We start from the raw sequence: 14,732 nt of genomic DNA on the forward strand, positions 1-14,732 counted from the left end.
CATTTTCCTTTATCTTTATTCGTAAATTTAGAACCGTTAGACGTTGTCCAAATGCGATCCGGACCATTGATAGGAACTTGTCTCTCTATTTCTTTTTAGGAAATAGAGAGAAAATGGGCTCCTCCGTATTACTCTAGTACTGTCTCAGGAACTCCTACAAATTGCGGAATAATGAAGGGGACAGGTGTGCGTTGTCTTACACTTGTATAACAAGTTGTTTCCGAATAAAAATGAATATATAATGCGTGTAAATTAGTATTATTTGACTCAATATCTTCAAGCAGTTTGTCTTCCATAAGATGGTTCATATTCATTTGAAATATAAAAAGTGAAATACTACTTCTCTAGAGGTTATGTTTTACATGTGATAGATCTATTTAACCCGTTTTATTATTTTAAACGAAAATCCCTTCTTGGACACCATTATTTCCATATCAGCTAGTGTCGGATCCTATATAATACCCACCTCACTCTCCACTCTTCTCCCTCACCTCCCTTGTTTTCTCTCTAAAACCACTTGCACTTTCCAAAATCAAATTAAATTCACTGAATCTTCCTTCATTATTCACTTTTATTTCCTTTCCAAATTCAAATATTTCTCTCCATCACATACCATCTCACACTGTCACCTTTTCACAAATTCCAATATTATTTTCCTTCAAGTTAAAGCCCTCAACTTTTTAGAACTTTCATTCTTTGACCCTTTTTTTTCCTTCAAATGTTATTCTAGTTTTTTGTTAATTTTGTCACACATTTTTGATAAAATGATAGACTACAATATGTTACGTCCCATAAAATACACCGAGCATAAAAACATCACAAAGAAGCAACAAATAATCAAAAACTCACAAAAAAACAAGACTAGTAACAATAAAACGACTTCGAATCGAGTCGTAAGAGTTTCCGTAGTCGACGACGATGCAACCGATTCTTCTAGCGATGAAGAGACGAGTTTTTATGGGCGGCGGAGGGTGAGACGGTACTTGAACGAGATTATCATCGAACCGGTGGCAGCAGAGAAGGCGGTGAAGAAAAAACCGGTGGCGAAGAAGACGATGGGTGGCGGAGTGAAAAAGTACAGGGGAGTCCGGCAACGTCCGTGGGGAAAATGGGCCGTGGAGATTCGAGACCCGGCTAAACGGGTCAGGCTTTGGTTGGGAACTTACGACACGGCCGAGGAAGCTGCGTTAGTGTACGACAACGCAGCTATTAAGCTGCGTGGTCCTGACGCGCTCACCAACTTCACCGTTCCTCCTCAAAAGCAGGACATAGTGAAGCCGGAACCGTTAGTGATGGTTGAGTCTCCAACGACTTCGGGGTCGTCTTCGGAGAATGTGGCGTGCTCTCCTACCTCGACGCTTAACTTCCGTGGGTCGGGCGAGGCAGGAGAGGTCAACCACCGGTTTATTAAGGAAGAGTGTTTTAATAAACCGGTGGTGGACGATGAACCGAGGGAAAATGAAAACTATTTTGATTTTCCCTCGGTTCATCACGAGTCAGCTCAATACACTGGTTGCAATAGCAATAGTGTGATGAGCTGCTCGTCTTACTTAGACGAGTGTCAAGTTGACTCGGTCAACTACCTGGACGCTCCATTTTTGAAGGAGTTTTTCAACTTCGAAGCTCCGGAGCTAATGTTGTTTGAGGACTCATCGGCGATTACTACTCCGTCCGATGAGAAACTTATCATCGACGATATTGATACGTACAAGTTTGAATTCGAAGATATGTTATTGGATTCGTTCAATGAATTCGAGACGACATGTCCATCAACGTTGTTACAAGTAGATGATTATTTTCAAGATATTAATGATTTGTTTACTTGTGATCCTCTTGTAGTATTGTGATATTGATAGTTAACTAGCTAGTTATAGAAATGACATCGAAAAAATGTATGGAAAACGTTTTTTGACTGATTAATCGACAAATAGTGGAGTTCTTTATTTAACGGTTGTATTACATTTATTGGTAATGGTGTTCCATGCCTATTTTCTCTTAAAAAATTAAATTTAGAGGCTATTTAAATTTGTTTTAAGCGAGGGAAATATGCAATCAATGAAATAACCGTTGCAAGTAATGAAGATTTTTACGTACTAATGTTTATGACCGTCTTGATTTTGATTATTCAGCCTAGATAAAAACTCCTATTAACCTCTTTAGCTCTACCATTGATTTCGTACCTTATTTATTTTTCCACCAAATTTCACAAATTGTTTAATTTCATGACTTAATACGATTTCTAAAACAACACTTCAATTTTTTAATGTATTTACTCCGTATGTATGTATGAGTACACCCAGGGCAGGTCCTAAACATATTGAGGCTCTAGGCAAATTATAAAATGGGGTCCCGATTTTATAAAAATACTAGTACTAATAAAATTCAATAACCACTTATTATTTGGTAAGATGCAAAACCACTGGACCACTTTCCTTGTTCTACTTTTTATACGTAAGAAATTTTATTTGACAAAAGACCTCAAGTTATAGTCTATATAGCGGAGTTCTAATTCCGTTTTCATAGGGTCCTTCTAGACTCGGGCCCTTGTCACTTGACACAACAAACACCCCTATGACCGGCCCTAAGTACACCTTTCTACTCAATCACATTTTTAGAGTATTTTATCTAAAAAAATATTGTATGAAGTTTTTTTTTTTTTTTATTGATTTTCATATTTAGTAAGCATATTTACAATTTTTAACATTTAAAATAAATACTCAATAGTAACGTTTGTGCTTACAAAATATCTATCAAAACTTTTACTCATACTGTCATACATATAAAAAAAAATAACACAAATCTTTACCTACGAAAGTCTCAAGCTTATAATGACTCACACCTAATCTTAATCATGTTAAAAAGAACAGTAGGTCTCTCTTGCGACGGGTCGGATATTGCGACGGGTATTATGTGAGTGAAAATGGGTAGAGGGGACAAGATGGACACCCACCCCATGTGCTTTGTCTCTCACCCTTATGGGTTTTTTGTGAGACAATATGGTATCCGTCGCAAGTTTGCGACGGATACCCTCCGTCATAAGGGAAAATTTGTGTAAAAAGAAAGAGGGTGATAATTTGTGAAAAAATAGAAAATGCGGAGGACGTGCAGAAGGAGATAAGCAATAAGCAAGTAGGATGCTTGGAAGCGTGGCTCACTCCGGTTTGACCATAGGATGAACAAGTAGCTAAGATCTTGTTTGTCGTTGAATTTGTTTAAATTTCCACTTCTATGTCACTTCTACTACGGATTATATTTTTGGCATTATTTATTAGTATATTTATAGTAGTATGATTTTATAGTTATAAAAAAAATTAAACCAAATAAATAGTTTGGTCCCAAGTTGGTGTGCAAGTGACACCCTTGAGCTGTTAGCAAGTGTTCGTTTAGAAATTAAAATAAAGCTAGTTTCTTTGTAATTCGTCATTAAGTTCTGAGAACACTCTCATAAAAAAGGAGAGGAAGCAAGATGGCGTCACGTGTCTTCCCACTCACCTCTTAATAGGTATTTTATGAGAGGAAATGGTATCCGTCACAAGCTTGTGACGAATATAGCCCGTCCTCAATGAGATTTTGTGATTAAAATAAAGCGGTATTTAAAATTGTCGTATGATGTGTTTTTTTAATTTTGATTTACTCAGACTACTGTCACTCTTGTGTCCTTGTAGTACCGTGACCACGTGGGACCACCGTGCTGCCTCTCAGTATATTTTTGGAAAACACAAAATTAAGATATTTTCTGAAGAAAACTTTTAATACTCGGTGCAAAATTTTATTGTTGAATCCTCTTTTATTCATTCATATATCAAATTATTATTAATATTCTACTCTTTTATATTGTAGGTACATGTCTACATAGGATAGAAGCAACATTGCAATACGTTTATGTTGAAACGTTAAAAAGTCTTTGTGAAAATTTATATGAAAAGCGTTTAAACAATCTCTTATATTCTCTTAACTATAAGATTAATTTTCCAAAAGGCCACCGAGTATTGGGTCGTGGCCTTGTTGGTCCACCTTAATGACACCTTAAATTAGGATTAAGGGGTTAATTTTGGTGACCTTCAACTACTCGGTCGATTGGTGACCTTGAGTTGAGTTAGTGACCTTTTTGGTGACCATTGGGTAGACACTCTCATTGATTGGAAACAAAAAAAAGGACAACCGTCAAAATAAAGAGAAGGTGACATTTGGTTGAGTATGATGACTCGGTAGGTGGCACTCTCTCATTGGTTAAAAAGTGAAAAATAATTGGGTTGGTGACCTAGGTTGTGACCTTCTGCTTGGGAGGATGAAAGTGGGTCAAGATAATTAAGATGTGATAATGAGGAAAAATATTGGTGACCCAATTAACTCGACCTTCTGCTTGGGGATGGTCTAAGGTTAAACACAAATTTTCATTATAGATCGACACTATCCGTTTATAAAGCAATAAACGAATAGTGTTCCTCTCACAAATAAAAGTGGGTAGTGCAAATGAGTGGGAAATGGATACCCCACTTGTCCTCCCACTTTAATTTTGTGAGAGGCCACTTGTCCGTCTAGACATAGACGGATAATAGCCGTTTATAATGAGACGGACTGAAGGTTAAAAGGTTCCATTTTTGTCATTGGAACAAGCAAGCTTCTTTAATACTCCATCTCATCCCGACCAAAGGTTACATTTGATTTATCACATTGTCGAGGCACGTTTTGTAACGTGCATATCTTTGTTACACATTATTAAAAATTATAAAAATTTGATATTCATATACTCCCTCCCATTCAAAATAAACCTCCCTATTTCCTTTTCCGTCTATTCACAATAACCTCCCTATTTCCTTTTTTGGTAAGTATTTGTGTGGTCCAAATTTAATTGTATGGTGGGGTAGTGTATTTGTGTGGTTCAAATTTAATTATATGGTGGGGTAGTGTGTTTCCTTAATATTTGAGCCAAAATGAAATGGGAGGTTTATTGTGAATGGGAGGGAGTAACATTCATGACGATAAATCAAACAAGATTTCACATGACTATATTTTGTCTTATAGATTAAGAATAATATCAAAGATTCTCTACGACCATGAATAGTGTCAAAAAGTAACTGTAACCTTTGGTCTGGATGGGAGAGAGAAAGTGTTTACCTTTTTTTAGTGTATCTATGAGAATTGTAATAAATAAGTACTATTATTACTCATTGTCGACGGGTAAAGATCACTATTTAAAAAAAATGATAAATACAATCTAGTGAGTTATATTTAAGTAGCTAAAAAAGGAAATAAATACTTTGTACAAGCATTAATTGCATTGATTTATGTGTAATTTATTCTCTAATTTCTAAATTAATATTAAATTGAGTTGTATTTATCATTTTCCTTAAAAAAATCACAATTTTTTGTTGAGGACAGTCTCAAATTAAGCCGTACTTATAATCGATTTAAATAATATTAAAATAAATGAGATATTTTAAAAGACAAAAAGTGTTAATTTAAGATGTTTTAAGCAAAATGTACCGGAGAATAATATACTCCGTAGTTTAAAAAGTAGCGTGGGCAGAGCACGGTGGCATTCGTTTTGCCATAAAGCCCATACGAGTAGGCGCGTTTTCCGCTTTTTGGGCCACTGATTTCAACTTTAAAATGGCCACTCCCTCCTCACTTTGTCTTGCTTTGTTTCATCACAAAATCTCATTAAAGACGGGACGTATCCGTCACTTTGGAGTGACGGATACCATTTCCTCTCACAAATGACCCAAATAAAGGAGAGAAGGAAGCACATGGGGTGCCCCACTTTGTCCCCCCTATCCGTTTTGTGAATGACATTACCCGTTACTTGCTCCGACCCGTCAGACTAACTGTTGTTTCATTTTTACAAGTTCTATTATAAGCTTACGGTAAAATTATTGGTAGTCTTGTGATAAAATTTGCTATGTCTTGAGACAAGATTCCTCAAAACTTTCAATAATATATCCTAATTTTAAAATTTTGAGTCAGTTGAAAATTATCTAATGAGTGTATCTCATGTGTCATTTTTTTATGGAAAAAAAAAGAAGTAAAGTGAAAAAGTAGAATTTGAGTTGAGTCTGACGGATAATATATAAAGTCTGAGATGAGTTTGACGAATAATGCAACGATTGTGTTCAAACCCGTTTGCAAGATTTGACTAACCCCAAAATTAGCAAACAACTAGATAGTGCGATACGGAGTATATTACTCCGTATTTAAGTGAATTTGTTACATCATGTAACATGTTATTGTAAATTCAAACAAACATTTAGTTAGTTGAATATTCCGTATAACTCAATTTAATTATTTCAATAAATGAGTCATTACAAATTTTATTATGCGAATCTATCTCTTAACATACTAATTAGACCTTGAAATAATTAGGTTTATCTGAGATTAGGAATAAATGTTGGTGAATGTTGTGTAGAAAATAGAACACGTACGTACCATACGTTGGTTACTTATATATCACTCAAAGTTGCATGGCATGAGACATTTGTCCGTCCTTAATCATATAATAAAATCCTCAAGATAATGTACATTTTATTTGTTTGCTTAATAATAATAATAATTTACCCACGGATCTTCCTGCAAAGGAACACTACTGTTGATTATGTCCATCATCCCTCTCTAAACTAACACACGTTCATTTTCTTAATCCATAATCACATTATTGACGCACCTTTAGACAATAATAATAATATTCCTCAGATTCTAATAAATAAGATTATTAGTCAAAATCCAGTTAATTAAATCGCGGATTAATATTGATAGAAACAAGTCGTGAACGCAAATCATAATTAACAGAATTATCGACAATATATTAATTACCAAAACACCATTGTACAATGTACATAAGCATAACCAACTATGCATTTCTTTTGCTTTATTTCATCGTAATTCAAATTAAAAATTAAAAATTAAAAATAAGCGAGTTTTTGGTCTAAAATGGCACGTCAAATCATGGTTTTTCCGTATTTAAAAGTACGAAATCTACAGGTTTGGACGTAATATAATCAAATCTTTTATAAGATTTAATTAAACAACAATATACGGAATCATCAAGCAAGAGGAGGATGTTCATACAGTAAGGATCCTCTGTCCCACTTTTGTGTCCCAATTTGTGTGTCACTCCAATCACCTTATGACACGTCACTTGTTGCAAAATAAAATATTGTCATAATTATATTTATTTGGTGATGTGTTAGAAGGTGATTGGAGTGGCACACAGATTGGGACACCAAATGGGATAAAGGATCCCCACTCATGTTCATACACGTTCACAAAGTTGAGTAATTGATTGATGAATATATGTTTATGAATCATAAATTCAAAAGGCATTGAACATAAAAGGCTGCATCCAAATTCAATAGAGAAGGAGACAGTAAACTTATTTGCAATATGAAACAGTCGTACATGTCTACATGTCATATAAAGTTATAGCCAAGGTTGTAAAATTTTAATCAAGGTTAATAATACCTATTTCCAGAAATTCACGTGTATCAAGTCAGTCATCTAAATGATCCACCAGTTAAATGTGTTTTCTTAACTTTAGGAGGGCGTGAAGTGTCTCGAGTAAAATTAATTTACTACATGACTCTCACAAAAAAAATTTTGGTGATTTTGTTTCTTGTACCGTTCATACCACAAATACTATCCTACAACCAGTTGTATAGTAGCATTGTACAACCGCCTTAAAGTTCTTGGGCTCTCACACAAAGTTGTTGAGCTATTTTACAAAGTTATTGACCTTACTAATTTTTTTCTTAAGCTCGATAATTTTGTTAGTAGAGTTCGGTAACTTTATAACAAAGCTCAACTACATTGAATAAGTTGTATATATAATCACTTGTATAATAGATCAACTGCCGTTCATACTCCATATTGTATAGGTATATTTCGACTCAATGACAAATCCAACATTTGAATTTAGGGGAAATGAGTAAAGGAGTAAACGAGAAATATAATAAGATAAACTCGAAAAAAAGTTCGACCTTCAGCATGGTCCACATATATTAAGAGGTTAACATGTAACAACCAGGAGTTACTTTACAGAGGATTTGAAATTGAGCAGTATATATATAATAAATTCACAGTTATTTAGTTTAACGGTGTAATTACTAATTAGTCATTACAACTCAGACAGACGTTGTCAGTCATTCAGTTATAGCTGCTCCAGGAAGTTTGTTAGCAACACTTATTCCTGTACTAGTTCTAGTTAACTTCCTCTCTATCATAAATCCATCTTACATTTAAACCCGACTCGTTGACTTTTACGCTTCCTCAATTAGACCCACAAAATATTTTTGAAAATTCTTAAATTGATTTACCAATTATACCATGAGACTCGGCTTTTCAGTTTTCATTCACTAATGTCCCAACATTAGCCCGAACTTGTGCTCTGTGGACCGGGCACATGTCCGGACTAAATCACCAAGAAAAAACAAAATATTTGCAAAAAACCGCCACATTACACAATCCGAAACTCAATAACACCGGATAGTTTTATATATACAAACAAGTTTTCACTTGAAGCTCAACAAAACCCGAAACAGCAACATATACTATCAACTCTTAACAAAGACGGAATTCAACAAACTCCTACAAAATTCATCAACATATCAAAGAACAAAAAAAGCTAAACCAAAACACTAGATTAGCCTCTCGCCAATCGTACATCCAAGTAACCATCCAACCGACTCAATTTCTTCCCGATTCTGGCTTGCTTCACACTTTTGTTGAAATTGTCATTATTACCCTTATCAGTCACTTGATGTAGATGCAGTAATGCAAGCATGCTGAGGGTAAATAAAGCAGCGTTTCCAAGAACTCCGCCCATTTTGTCGAGTTGTAGTGTTTTCTTGGCAGAACCGAAACCCGACAACAGAACCCTTACCAGAATGTTTGAGTTATCCCCTTTTGGTACCATAGAATGTTGGGTAGGTGCAGTAGGATGAGGATTGGAAAGATTCTCGGGTCCAGTGAAGTAGCTAGCATCTCGAACATCGCCTACAAAATTTATAGCTTCGTCTATCACTTTGTATTTTTTCCCGTGGTGTTCAGCCAATTTTAAAGCAAGAATCATGCGGCTCTCCTCTAATCGAGCGATTGCAACATCCCTTTCAGCACGTTGTTGCACCTGTACAGTCTGATAGAATTAACATACAAAAATAGCAGAACTTAGCACCATATAGATAGATATCAGATAAAACACGTTACGCCTACACAGGTCATGATACAAAATCATTGCATGCTGAATGTTTCTTTCAATAAGCAATTATGACAGCAAACGTAAAGCTACAACAGAAAGTCCACCTTAACTGCATCAATATCATAACGTCCATGGTATGAATCTCGATTTGAGACTTGAACTTAATAACGGAGTCGGTTGTCAGAACGATATATCGAAAATTAAAGGATGGTTAAGGATAAGCCAAAATTATCTAAACATATTTACACCAGACAACCACAAGTATTGTTTCTTAATGACAGCATTTGCCAAGTTATGGATATCCGACCTCAACCAAATGGCCTTGTTCGAAAAGATAATATAAACAGAGAAAATGGAATTTTAGAAGCGAGGACAAGAAGTAAGGAACACTCGACAACTCCACGTAGGTGGCAACCAAGCTTAACAATAACATAATCCCAACTTCCACCTCCTACTATAAAAAGAAGACATAAAGAACTGAAGAATATTCTAGTCAAAGAAGACGAAGCAACTAGTGAACAATATCTCCAAATACAGGGAGTACTACCCTACAGTAAAAAGCTTACTACCCTCGTCTTTCCGATGTACCTGTGTTTTAGGGATGGAGTGGATCGAGCTGTGGAAATCTGTAAACTTCTAAAGTTCTACGGAGTACTACATTATTGCCAACACAGATCTAACCTACAGAATTCCAGAAAAATTGGACGACAAGGTTGCGAAGAGCAGCAAACAGAAAAGTAAGGCCAATCTGCATCAAAGCATAGGAAAGAGAGGAAGAAAAGATGGAAAAGAAAATAGGTGAATTCAGATGGCAGTAAATCTCCAGCAATTGATGCAATCTGTACCTCAAATTGGGAAGCTTAATAACCGCTCAGGTACAGTTACCTCCAAACTTGCAATCTACAGGCGGACATGCAGCCTAGCCGCTGGTTTACTCTCTAGAGTGTGTAGACATTTAGCGAACTTTTCAATTACGATTCTCTTTACCCCTATCCAACCACTCAAAGTTTGTTTGGATGCAGTAGCAGGAGAAAACGGGATGGGGATGGGAATGTAATGCCATTCTTCTTTCAAATGTTTCCCGAGTTAAAGTCAGAAGGTTATAAAGTTGGCTGGTAGGAGGGGAGAAAAGATCCCTTCATCTCCCGCCAACGCCCAACCTGCTAACCAAAAAAAGACATTGTCTCCCTCCGCTCCTTATCCCTCTAGCCAAACAACAAGCAATCTTATGTCCCAATTTAGAAACCTTTCAACACACATCAGAGTAACAGGCCAGAAAAACATCATCTGTGGATGGTGTTCACCTTCCAACTTGTGTAGCAACTCCTACCCCTCGACCATGGTATCTCAAAAGTCATAATGAGAGCAAGAGCCTTCTCAGTTAAACAGTGAATTACTTTACCCCATTATTATATGGAGTGTTGGAAAAGGCCTAACATCCATCCTCTCGTTTCCTTATTTTCCCAGATATCACCATCCACCACGGTAGAATTTTTGTGCATGTACATAATGAAACTGACTTGTGTCACTCAATTAGAAAAATCTATGAGTAAGTTGATATCCCTATGCTGCTATGCATTAACATTTAACAATATGTTCAAAAAAAAGCTGTGAATTTGTAACTCAGTACAACTTTATAAAGACTACCGAAACAACAAAGCTGCAGTCTCAAATTAACTTTGTACAAAGTAAAGATTATACAGATTATTCACTCTGCAGTAACAGTGAATGAAGAAAAAACTTTGGAAAACCTCTAGTCTAGAGTAGTACTCCGCAGTAATCAAGAAATGTACCCTCCCCCATTCAACAGATTCTTTACGTTTCATTAAATTATTCCTCACGAAATAATAAAAACGTAAGGAACCTGTTGAATGGGAGATGGGGGGGAGCAAAACAAAGAAGGAACATACTATTGGACTCTCTGTGGCTCGAAAATGGAGGTGAACACACGAGGCAGCAAAATGGTAAGTTAGGTATAAACCAGCATAACTTCTACTATATTCTACTAATAGTAAGTTACTAAACTCGAAAGCTTATGAGGCTGTTTACAAAAGCTATAGCCAATATCTAAAAGAAATCCATAAGAACCTTGAGCAATGAATTGTACTCCTTTGAGAAAATGCGGCATATGCTATCATTATGAAGGCAACTAGTGGTCAACTAAAATCCTAACCCATATGCGCATTAACCCGCTAAAAAGCAAAACCAACAAATAACTATCCCACAATATTGGTCAAGCTCATGACAAACTTATCATTGGATTGTCTCATGGTAAGCTTATCATGAGATAAACTCGTAATGTCAAAACTTGTGACCTTAACCTACGAAACAGGTGGTATTCCTATCCAAGAAGTAAGTCCAGAATGCATAAACATTACAAGCTCAGCCAAAAGACTAAACCCGTCATAGTAATAAACACATTGCCCATTTCCAATTCATCCACTATTATAACTAAAGGTTTATACAGTCAACTACGTCACAATCTCAAAGCTTATCGTACTTGAATCTAACATCAAATTTTAATACTTCGTATGTAGCACCCCATTCTTCAATTAATTGAGCAAGCTTACAAAACTTGAAACAATATGTTAATGCTTTAGAAGCTTGCAAATAAAACACAATATAATTAAATTATATCATAACAATTACGAGGATTTCCCGAACAAAATGAATAAAGTGGCAGACTCTGACTGTCACTTAAAGAATGAAAAAACAGAAAGACAATCATACTCCACCAAATCAGCCAGCACTGATTAGTTGGCTTCATCAATTAAAGCATCATACTCATATTACACAAAATGAATAAATCCAGTTCATCACTGCCAGCCTTTAATCTATCAGGGACTATCATTACACAACATTCTCTCAACCACAAGATCCAAAACCCGGGCATTCTTCAATCGACAAAATCGGGCTCAATCCTGGAAACTAACATCATTTTGGGACTAAGGCTTTGCTGTAACAATAAGGTCTATCGAAAACCTCCTATTAACTAATTGAATTCATCGTCTCAAACTACCTTCGCCAATCTACAACCACATCTGTAACAACATACCCATCAGTTAAATCCATTTCACTGCAGCAAGTATTCAAATTCCCCCCCAGCATATTTCGAAAAATCGAAAAATGTAGTCAAATGGACGGAACCGTTCACAATGTGGCCCTAATAATCAAACATTATACACCAAATCAACCCCACAAAACTAACTAATTAAGAGTACCACCACGGCACTACCTGCCCACAATTGAAAACATCTTAAATTAGCTCATACCCTACAATTATTCAACCTATTAATCAAAACCCACCACCCATTAAATTAATACAAATACTTGTGTAACACCGACTTACACAAGTAACTATTCCCTCCGTCTCAATCATTTATTTACCTTCAATTCAAATAAATAAATAACTAGGGCAAAGGGACTACTTTTTAACATCGATTGACAATATTAGCATAAAACCGCCTTACATAATAAAAGAAAGAAAGAAAGAAAGACTAACATGAAAAAACTCAAGCTGGTCTTCAAGATGTTCAAGGGCAGAACGAATGGAATTAAGACTCTTCGCTTCCGAAACAGCAGACAAATCCTTATCAATATCCTTAACAAAAACAAACCCATTAGTATTACCTACGTTATTGTCGGAAAAATGGGATTTGTTGTTAAAAAAGGCGGGATTTTTGAGGGATTTAGTGGAATTAAGGAAATGGGTACGAGAAATAGAGTGAATTGCATCACTAAGTTTGTCATGCAAATCCCATATTTTTTCTAAAACTGCTTCAACTTCTTCGATCTCCATTTCCCATTTCATTGTGGGATTAAAGGAGGTCCGAAAATGGAGGGAAATTTGCGAGGCTTATTTGGAACATGAAGAGATTAGAGAGAGTTTTGGAAAAAAAAAAAAGAGAAAAAGTGAAAGGGGTTTGAGTTTGGGTGGTGGACACGTTTGGAATGTTGGATCTTCTTTTGTGTTTTTGCTTAGACTAGAGCCTTCTTGGTAGGGCTGAGAATCGATGCAAGACTAGAACGAAACGGATCTAAAATTTTCGGTTTTGGATTGGATCAAATTCGAAATATTCGATCCGATTCGATCTTAGATCGAAATGAGACCTAAAACTATTATTTTACTATTTTATATAAGATTAATATATTTAAATTTTGATAAATCAATGGATTGAATAATTAGACAATTGTTTTGTATGAAAATAATTATTAATATTAATTTGTAATGTTTTTTTGAAGTTAAAATGATCATTAATTTTATGATTTTAAATGATTAGATTTTAAAAGTATAAAATTCAGTCCAGTCGGTCTGAGCTTAAAATAACCGGTCTTGGACCGGACCGAATACCGAATACTAAAAAAATTTGGGTCAAGGACAAGACTTAAAAGAACTCGGTCCAGACCAAATGATTCGGCCCATTTCTACGGTTTGAACCTAAAGTTGCTCACCCTACTTCATGGAGTGTTTTTTTTGGGGTCCTGCTATACGTCGTCGACAAATTACTAAATATCGTCGACAATTAACGTAAATTTCCAAGTTTGCCCTCCATATCATAACTCCATATCCGTCTCACCAAAATGCAATTTCCGTCTCAAAACACAAATGCAATTTCCGTCTCACTAAAACACAAGTCACCGTCTCACTAAAATATTTCAAACAAAAAAAGAAGTCGGGTTTTGTAATTAACAACATGAACGGGAACGATTTTAACAACGATTCCAACAATGAAGCTAGTAACGAGGTTAGTTTACGATTTAGTTTTGTTAAAAATTTATGTTTTATTATCGTTTGAATCCCGAATTAGGATAGATGCCATGAATATAAGCGGAATTATGATAGAATTTGTGACGGATTTATTTGAAAAAGCAATTAAAAAAAAAAAAAAAAAAAAAAAAATTACACGAACTGGGCCTGGACGAAGAGAATTTTCGTCGGGACCGGTCTTGACGAAAAATTCTTTCGTCAACATGGGCCTTGGACGAAAGAATTTTTCGTCCAAAAGCGATGCCCTGGACGAAAAATTCTTTCGTCCAACGCCCATGTTGGACGAAAGAATTTTTCGTCCAGGCCTGGTTTTGGACGAAAAATTCTTTCGTCCAAGGCCCAATTCGTGTGTTTTTTATTTTTTTTTTTTTTTTTTTTTTTTTTCCGGCTCGTTTTGTATAAAACAATTAAAATAATTAATTCCCGTCTTTGTATTATATTATTTTAATTTTTTATTTTTTCCGACAATTCAAATAATTAACGACCGTCTCGTCTTTGTATTATATTATTTTAATTTTTTATTTTTTCCGACAATTCAAATAATTAACGACCGTCTTTATATTATATTTTTTTCATTAATATTTCTGACTCATTTTTTTCATTAATATTTTTTATTTACTCCGACTCTTTCCGAAGCAAATAATTAATTAATAACTAATTTATTGAAATGCGTGCGCAGGTGATTAACGATGGAGACGGTATTGATTACTCAGATCATTTTACGACAACCAGATTTTTTGCATCTAGTATTGAAGCGTTTAATTGGGCATATGA

The 14,732-nt window shown here is 35.3% G+C and overlaps 2 protein-coding genes across 3 annotated transcripts; one reads left to right on the forward strand and one right to left on the reverse strand.

Moving 5' to 3' along the window:
• Positions 1-495: 495 nt before the first annotated feature.
• On the forward strand, positions 496-1,948 carry LOC141622082 (ethylene-responsive transcription factor CRF4-like). The gene has a single exon (XM_074438136.1). The coding sequence runs from the start codon at positions 765-767 to the stop codon at positions 1,845-1,847; it is 1,083 nt and encodes a 360-aa protein (XP_074294237.1). The 5' UTR covers positions 496-764; the 3' UTR covers positions 1,848-1,948.
• A 6,501-nt stretch (positions 1,949-8,449) lies between these two features.
• On the reverse strand, positions 8,450-13,143 carry LOC141618448 (plastid division protein PDV1-like). Of its 2 annotated transcripts, none has more exons than XM_074435558.1 (2): positions 12,693-13,143; positions 8,450-9,118 (listed from the first exon to the last, which is right to left on the reverse strand). In XM_074435558.1, exons 1-2 carry the CDS (start codon positions 12,999-13,001, stop codon positions 8,636-8,638), a joined length of 792 nt encoding a protein of 263 aa, XP_074291659.1. In that variant the 5' UTR covers positions 13,002-13,143; the 3' UTR covers positions 8,450-8,635. The 2 variants fall into 2 exon arrangements, with proteins under 2 accessions (XP_074291659.1, XP_074291658.1); XM_074435557.1 differs by having other exon boundaries at positions 8,450-9,127.
• Between the last annotated feature and the right edge of the window lie 1,589 nt (positions 13,144-14,732).

This window comes from Silene latifolia, chromosome X (genome assembly GCF_048544455.1).
Source record: "Silene latifolia isolate original U9 population chromosome X, ASM4854445v1, whole genome shotgun sequence".
Classification (NCBI taxonomy): Eukaryota; Viridiplantae; Streptophyta; class Magnoliopsida; order Caryophyllales; family Caryophyllaceae; genus Silene; species Silene latifolia.

Excerpts from the sequence above, each read along its gene's own strand:
- LOC141622082 (XM_074438136.1), top strand. The coding sequence starts at position 765 with ATGATAGACTACAATATGTTACGTCCCATAAAATACACCGAGCATAAA.
- LOC141618448 (XM_074435557.1), bottom strand. The coding sequence starts at position 13,001 with ATGAAATGGGAAATGGAGATCGAAGAAGTTGAAGCAGTTTTAGAAAAA. Across the intron at positions 9,128-12,692 it reads ACCAGCTTGAGTTTTTTCAT|ACTGTACAGGTGCAACAACG; the intron begins GTTAGTCTTTCT and ends TAATTCTATCAG.